This window comes from Amphiprion ocellaris, chromosome 2, assembly GCF_022539595.1.
Source record: "Amphiprion ocellaris isolate individual 3 ecotype Okinawa chromosome 2, ASM2253959v1, whole genome shotgun sequence".
NCBI lineage: Eukaryota > Metazoa > Chordata > Actinopteri > Pomacentridae > Amphiprion > Amphiprion ocellaris.
Window position 1 is genome coordinate 4,039,771 of NC_072767.1, and position 8,824 is coordinate 4,048,594.

At 43.8% G+C, this 8,824-nt stretch overlaps 1 protein-coding gene across 1 annotated transcript in view; it reads left to right on the forward strand.

The window, feature by feature from the left end:
• The window catches only part of tnfaip8l1 (tumor necrosis factor, alpha-induced protein 8-like 1), a 31,612-nt gene extending 23,455 nt beyond the window's left edge, over positions 1-8,157 (forward strand). The window contains exons 2-3 of the mRNA XM_023294580.3: positions 2,328-2,607; positions 5,857-8,157. Of these exons, the coding sequence (XP_023150348.2) occupies positions 2,336-2,607; positions 5,857-6,145 (561 nt within the window). The 5' untranslated portion in view covers positions 2,328-2,335 and the 3' untranslated portion in view covers positions 6,146-8,157. The remainder of the gene's footprint in view (positions 1-2,327; positions 2,608-5,856) is intronic.
• The last annotated feature ends 667 nt before the right edge of the window (positions 8,158-8,824 follow it).

Sequence of the window (8,824 nt, forward strand, 5' to 3'; positions counted from 1 at the left end):
AAAAACAAAGACAATAATACATGATAAATTTACATCTGTATTTATACAGATATGACATGATGATGATGTTGTGGGACTGTATGTGTTTATACTACAGCAATCCATCCAATATTGTCGTTATTTTCATATTAAAAAAAAAAACATTTTCAACCTTCTGGTAAGAGGAAACATTTTCTCAGGGGACCTTGAATATTTGTTGCACAATTCAAAGCAATCCATCACATAGTTAATGTATTTCAGCCTGACAGACTTCTAACATGATCTGTATCCAGCCTCTCAAATCGCTGCTTTTTTCCCCTCTCTTACATAAGACTAATTATAAATAAATATACTTGGCTTTTAAGCTATCTGAAAGTGTCACCTTGGGCTCTGTTGTAAGAGGCACCATCAGATATTTTTTAATCAACTCTTATTCACTTTCATTGTGTGTGTGTGTTTTTTTTTTGAATACATCCCTGAAAAGTGGAGAACATGCCCTATAACGATAAAACTCACAACACATCAGCCTCCTCCTCTTCATTCACCCCCCTCTGCTGCTGGGTTTGGAAGGCGGTTGTAGAAAACAGCCTTTGTTGCCTGTTTACGCTTGTGCGCTCCCAGGTTATCCTTGGAGATCTGCGAAGGTTACAGAGGGAGTGCACGGGAAAATAGATTCATTTTATTTTTTGAAAAACACAATGTACAAACCTGAACAAGTGACCCGCAGGACATGCTGAGATGATGAGGCGTACCGCAGCCCTGCCTCGTTTGATGAGGGGCCTGGAGGGGGGTTTGCGAAAGCCAGCGGGGCCCCGTGACCCTCCAGTGTTTATGAGCCTTCATCATGGACGCCGCCTCACACTGAGTCACCCCACTTGGCAAACAAACGCACACTCAGAAACGGCATCGTGCATAAATCAAAGCCGGGCGGCGAATGAGCAGTCAGCCTCCTGCTTCACGTTCTCACACCTCGTTTTTGTGAATGCGATGGAGCAGATTAGCAGCCGGTGGTCGAGCTGTAACTGACTTCACTCCCACACGGCGTAATGACACATTCTTCTCTAACTACCTTGTGGGCTCCAAGCCAGAGGGTTTGCTGGGACTAATTCGACAGCTGCCATGGCTCATTATCTGATAAAGGGGACAGTTCTTGGCCCCGGAGTTTAAACAGCATTAGTGTCGGTGGTATTCCTAACAACCTCACACACTGCAGGCTCTAATGTGTTGGCGCTCTATGTTTTGCTTTTGAGATGAGAAAAGTCAAAGTGGATTTCCAAGTAAAGGTTCCTCTCCTTTCATTTCTCATTTTCCATCGATGAGCCACAACATTATGACAACTGACAAGTGAAGTGAATAACATCGACCATCTTGTTTTATATAGTCCCAAACGCAGTGGTCATGGGTTCGAATCCAGCCCTTGGCCATGTACTGCATGTCATTCCCCTACTCTACCCACAGTCAAGCAACCCTCCACCCCTTGATGCCAGTTGCCACAATGTGCCCCGGCACACTGCAAAAGCTGCTCAGGAGTGAACCAGGGAACACGGCAGAGCTAAGGTGTTCACCTGGGTTCCTCACTACTCAGATCCAACTCTTACTGAGTGGGATGTGCCAGGATAAGCCTGATCTAGATAGGTCCCACCCTGCAACTAGGGCTGGACCCAAATATCCGAATATTCGGTTGTGACGGTGGTGTCTGAATATTCATTTTGGGATCTGAATATTTGGATAACCCCTCCCCCCATTACAAACTGAATCGAATATTCGGATATTCATCATTAATCGGGGCTGAATATCCGGAGCCCAGAAACTGCTATTCAGGCAAGCCCTACCTGCAGCCTCCTCACTGCCACCATCCCGGAGCTACGAGATGCCCCACTGGGTCAGAGGACTTTTAGCTGCTTAAAGGGGACCAACACAGTACTGGGTATCCTCGGCTTACCTCGACCTACAGCCCGACGTAAGTCGATTTTTGCCGTAAGTCGGAACTCCATCAGAAGAGTCTGTCTTACGCTTGGGAGCCATAGTGAAGGGCAAGAAGTGAGCAAATGTAGCACAATCCAAGGTGACATACAGCCGGCGAATGTAAACAGAGCCGTCTTATAGCACCGTGTGACGACGTATTCAGCCGCTCCACTCGCCAACTACGTCCACGTAAGCAGTTCCGACATAATGACGAAACACCGTAGGTCGAATACATCGTAAACCCCTGTATTAGGCAGGTTGACAGAACGTTATGCCTGTTTGTCACATGTGGAACACCAGCAGGCAAATATGTTTTCACACTGGCCTCTCCTGAAAGAAAACACTGTTTAACCAGCTTCTTCTGTTGCTCTCTACATCTCTAGATTAGACCATGGACTCCTTCAGCACCAAGAGTTTGGCCCTGCAGGCGCAGAAGAAGCTGATGAGTAAGATGGCCACCAAGAGCGTGGCGAACCTCTTCATCGATGACACCAGCAGCGAGGTGCTGGACGAGCTGTACCGCGTCACCAAGGAGTACACTCGCAACCGCAAGGAGTCCCAGAAGATCATCAAGAACCTGATCAAGATGGTGGTGAAGCTGGGAGTGCTCTACAGGAACAACCAGTTCAACAGCGAGGAGCTCATTCTGGTCGAGAACTTCAGGTAAGAGTCAGAAAGGAAACAGCTGCGTATTTCAGCCAGCACGCTCATTTGCTTTCTGTCCAGCAGCTCGATGAGAAGAAACCACTGTCATGTCTGTATGGAGTACAGAGCAAGAGGAAATGGTTAAATCTACCTCTAAAACTCACAAATTAATGCTCTGTATCTTGCTTGCGTAACCCTTTGGACCCTAAAACCTGCTTTGATAATCAAAAAAATCACCAAAATAACAAAATTAATCAGGGCCACAAAGTGTAAAAATGGAAAAAATCTCTTGTAGTGGATTTTTTTCAAAGATTTTCTGACAGTTTCTAATTGATGCATCTGTCATGTCTCATTTAGTTTGGAAACTTCAGCAAATCTGACCTTAAAAATCATGATATTTCCTCAACATCACTTCCTTCTGCAAGCTAAATTTAAAAAACTTGACAAAAATGAACAGTATGCAGTTACCAGATTCTGTAAAGATAATGAAAGTTATTTAAAAAACTCCTCGATGAATCTGGGAAGCTGATAGTGACTCAGCTGTAACCAACAGTCACATGACTCATGCAGGCTGTTTTCATACAGAGCAGATGGGGGACAAATATGGAGGCAAAATTACACTTTATTCTACTGCAGTGTACTCTACTGTATTCTACTATACTATATTATGCTAATCTATACTGCCTTCTATGACATTCTGCTCTACTGTATTATACTTTACTGTACTTAACTAAGCCAAGGCTCCAGACCAACTTTCACATTTCAGGCTGCAGTAGGTGCAGCTTTTTAGCTGTGGTGCTCAGACAGGTGTGTGACCAAAAATGACCTTAAATATAAAAAGTAAACTAGGGCGCTCTACTGTCAGATTTGTCCCAGATAAAATTGGGGTGATTTTTTTTTTCTACATGCAGTCTTTTCTATGAACGGAAAAAAACAGCGCATGCATTTCACGAGAAGACCGCATTTTAAAGTGTAAATACTGCAGTACATCAGAGTTATAACAGTACAGCTTTCCACCACTTTGGTTCATGTAGTAGCTGCCTGTGCCGGTTAGAGCATCACCAATACATCTTAATGATCACCATGACCGAGACCAGCTTTATTCAACTTAATTATACTATGCTATGCTATACTATCTTGTATGCAGTTCTGCTCTACTATATTTTACTCTTCTACTATATTGGAGTATACTCTACTGTATCTAACTATGCTATTCTATGCTGCACTAAAATATAATTACTCTAATATGCTATTCTCTACTATACCGTACTATTGTCTATTCTACTAAACTATACTTTACTATACTGTACTATACTATACTACAGTCTACTAAACCATACTTCATCAGACTGTACAATACTATAGTCTACTATACTGTACTGTACTATAGTCTGCTCTACTGCACTGTACTATAGTCTACTCTGCTATACTTCACTATACTGTACTACACTATACTATACTGTGCTATAGTGCATTGTATTGTACTATACTATAGTTTAAACAACTAAACTATACTTCACTATACTATAGTTTACTAAACTATACTTCACTATACTTCACTATTCACTATACCACATTGTGCTGTACTACACTATACTATAGTCTACTATACTAAGCTATACTTCACTGTACTGTATTGCACTATACTGTACTATACCGCATTGTGCTGTACTATATTATACTATCTTTCCAACTTTACCAAACTGTCTTTTGTTTCCTGACGTCGCCGTAATTTGCTGGCTTCATGCTGTCATTTGCGAGCATTTCACCACAAATACTATAATTCTGTCTTCTCCTTTAATAAAACCAAATTTAAGGTAACTCTCGAGGGTACTGATGAATCTTCACCCATTTTGCGTTTTTCAGACACCGTTTCCGTCAGTAATTTTCTAACTGCACACACACTAATCAATCGGGATGAACTAGCGAGCCAACCTGAAGAAAGTGTGGAGAGAAGTTGAAAGGTCAAGGAGGTGTGACCATCAAAGTAGCAAAGGATTTTTGAAGAAAGACCAAATGAATGTGTTTTAAAAGTGTTTTTTAGATAGACTTGTGATGACACAGTGAGTCTGTTACTCTGATTTTATACAGAATGTAAAAATCTATTTTTTAGAACCTCACAGCCTCAGAGCAGACAAAGCTACGTGCCCCCCCCTCAGATCTCTGGCGCCCCCCCCCCCCCTGGGGGGCACAGACCCCAGGTTGGGAACCACTGCCCTATACTATACTATACTACTATACTGCATTACACTATATACTGTGCTGTTACTATACAACACAGTGATATTAAACCAGAGGCACAGTGGCTGTAAATCCACCGTCTGTATGTGGAATAAACTCTTCGGTGTCGCAGCAGTGACGGTAACCATATGTGAAGACCCCCTGAGTCAGAATAATGAGAGCATTTCCTGTTCGTTCTATTCCGCTGTCATTGTCTGAACACGGCACACATGTTAATGTGTCACCGTTGGAGGTGTTGGCAGGCGTACTTTGAAACTTCAGACAGAACTAGTCGAGTTTTTTCTCTAATTGCCTCCTGGCTCTTGCTTCTTATTCAACATACAAACATGAAGGAAGCATCAATCTGCTCACTAAACTCTCAGAAACAAAGCAAGAAATGTACCCTCCAAAAATGTTTACTGTAAAGGAGCTGAAATGAAGCATCCTGGCATATAGGAAGCATCGCGTCAGCTCAAGCAGAGCACTGAAGTTGTTGGTGTCGGCAGCTATTAGCGCCCCGACCTCCTGCTCACATGGAGTTTCATGTTGTTGACTCATGAGGATTTAATGTCATGTGTGTGTCAATGGAGGAGGTTAAGTTCTCTCAGCAGAGTCCTCGTTTCTGCTCCCGTTCAAATCAGGTCAATCACTCGACTGAAGTGTCTCTGACTGAATTTTAATGTTTGCATCAGGAGGTGACAAACCTCGAGGAACAACAAGGATGTAGTTAAGAGGAAAACTGCACTTCAAGTACATTTCTGTTTGCCGATAGAGGCAAATTAAGGACATCAGTTCATATATTTCCCTCTGAAACAGTCGCACTCAGCTTGGAGGCATGAGGAGCTGACACAAGTGCACAGTATGGAGAATGGTGATTATATTATCATGGAGATGTGTCGCTGCAAAGGACAACACTATAACTAATCTTCGGAGGGGGCGGAAAACTTTTCTGAAGAAACTCATAAGACAGCAGTTTCTATTTTTACTCTCTTCTGCTGCTGCGGTCAGATTCAGACGCTGACAGCTTCTCCTCTTTCTGTCTCACAGGAAGAAGGTCCACACCCTGGCCATGACGGCGGTGAGCTTCCACCAGATCGAGTTCACCTTCGACCGCCGCGTCATGAGCGCCATCTTGAACGAGTGCCGCGAGCTGCTGCACCAGGCCATCAAGTGCCACCTGACGGCCAAGAGCCACTCGCGGGTCAACCACGTCTTCAATCACTTCGCCGACTGTGACTTCCTGGCGACGCTGTACGGGCCATCGGAGGTTTACCGTGCTCACCTGCAGCGGATCTGCAACGGCGTCAACAAGATGCTCGACGAGGGGAATCTCTGACCTCCGTCCGCCTCGTCGTTTGGCACATTTACCTCCAGTGGACCCTCCGTCTCGCAGGAATTCTTTTTTAAAAGTGACAATCGTGAACGTTTATTTTTCATTTTGTTTTGTTTGTTTGTGTGCCTTTTCAGACATTACTGTAACACTGAAACTCTCTTGGCTAGTTAGTCCAAAGTATTCTTCTTCTCCAGCGTGACTGTTAAAGAAACCCAGCGCTGTTTTGTCTTTTTTTTTTTTTTTTTTTTTTTTTAAATGAATGTAAAACTTTCTGCTCTTATCAGTATATTCAGGGGTAGGAGCTTCGACAACTGTGCCTTGAAAAATGTATTTTATCCTCATTCCAAGGGCTTTTCTTTCCCTCTTACTTAATCAAAAAGACATGAATCCAGGCACAGGCCTTCAGCTGTAGCTCTGCGAGGTGCCTTTAATGGACGAAAATGGTTCTGGGAGCACCAGGAGAGGAGAGAAAGTGAATTTCCAATGACTTTTTTTTTTTTTGTTCGTTCCTAAAAGTAGTATTGCACTCAATCCTGAACAAGCGCTGTACTGTACTTTCCTGCAGAAGTGAAACCATGTGAAGCACAGCAGTTGAATAATCCTGCTTAGGCAGCATTTAAAAGCTCCCACCATCATGCACTGCAACGCAGCTTTGTAGAGGAGCCAAGCTTTTCTCCGGACGGCACCTATAAACCCAGTTTCGCTTCTAATAGTCTGGTTTATAGCCGCCACAACAAAGATGAAGTATTTGGGTCACGGGGGCACCGTAAACATGAAGGAATGTGATTGCGTTGTTGATTGTTTCTGCACTGACTTGTCGCCGGCTGGGAAGGAATCACAGGTTAAAGGTTGCATCTTCGGCACGAGGGAATTAAGGACAGTTAGGCTTCACGTCAGATCATCAGCGGCGTTTATCACCTCGGGTTTCTCCCAGAAGCACGAGAAAAGTCGAGTTGAAATTCTGACTGATCTGAACTAAAAAGACTCCCCACGAGCAGCCAGATGAAAGGCCGGACGCAAACGGCAGCCCGGTGTCGGCGAAAAGGCCCGGCCAGGGTTTAGAGATTAGAGCGGAGACAAACACAGCAGCTGATTGTACTCTCCCTCTGCAATTATAGCTCCCCATTCCAGGCCGGCATAATGGCCCGCAGCCTGAGCAGCCACTCCACGGCAGCCTCGTGTAACGCCACCGAGATAACTGTCTCTGTTTGCAGGTCCCTAAATGGAATGAAAGATGTTGTTGTGTTTCTTCTTATAAAGCAACGTATGAATACTGGCCCTCTCCAGCCTCGCATAATAGCCGTCTTTCCTTTTTGTCCGTGTGTTTTTGTATCACTGAGCCTGTCTGGGAGATTGTTTTGTGCTGCGGCCTCATTTTGTATTCTGTGTGTGTGTGTGTGAGTGAGTGTGTGTTTGTGTGCGTACCTGTGAGAGAATTGGAAATTGAGCTGTGTAATAAGCGCTGTGCTTTCCCAGATAGAATTGCTGAAACTTTAACTTCTTCCACAGCAGCTCTGCAAAAGAAAGAAAGAAAGGACTGATGTTACTTAAAATGCAGTCTTTTATTTATTTTTTTCCCAGAGAAACACTTCAGAAAGCAGCGTGCACTTGATAATTAAAAATATCGGCGGTAATGACGACAACGGTGGCGGCTGTTGTGGGCTTTTTTAATTCCACTTTTTGACTTCCCTGAGTGTTTTCTCATTTGTTCGACCCGTTTGACTCTGACTGCATCATTTTGGAGGACTTTGAAGTAAAGCCCTTTCCCTAAGTCCCCAAAAAGAGTCGACTTTAATTGTCTTCTGATGCCATTTTGTCCGATCCGTCCACATCTCAGGGCCACTTTAAATCTCCCGTGACATCCTAAAAGCAGCATTAACCTCCGCCTCCCTCATGTCACTAAAGCTCTCTACTATTGTTTTTATTTTCACTCGTGTACATATGATTGTTTTTGTCTCTTTTATTGTATCCCAACACAATAAATATAATACAAATTACTTTTTTAAAACAACAAATTCCTTGTCTTTGCTGTGTTTTTTTTTTTATTTTAATCAGTGTCCTCCCATCAGCATGTTGGAATTTTCCAGCCAGATCAGGAGGGTAATCTGACGGTCTGACCTGGATTCAGTCGGCCAAATCCCCTCCTCCTGCTCGCAGCATTGTTAGGGAAGCTGAAAGCCAACACAAACGCATCTGACAGACAAACAATTGAAGTTTGGGTCATTTTTTTCCCCGCTTCCTCCGAGCGGTGCCACGGTCAGAGGGCAGTGAGTGAGATGGAAAGACTTTTTTTTTTTTTTTATTGGGAGTTCAGCTGCAGTTTAATTTGAAGCGTGGAGCGACGGCTCTCTGCGTGGAGTCAGTTTAATCTGTCGTTGACTTTGCTGCTTCCTCAGACTTTGCTATGATAATTCGGCCTGCAGCTCGTCCGCCCATCCTCCCTGTAGCACACTTTCAAAGGCTGCTGCAGCACCAAGTGCCCATTTATCCTCTAATATGGTCGTTAACTCAACATGCATTGCAGTGTTTGGACTCGGCCTCCACTTCAGAGTGTTGTGACTAAACCGAGATGCACGTCTTATTTCCTCCTCCTCCGTTTCTTATCTCACTTGACTGTGATGTCAAATAAAGCAAAGACGACGACTTGAGTGATTCATGTCTTCCTGTCTGAGTGTTTGGGAG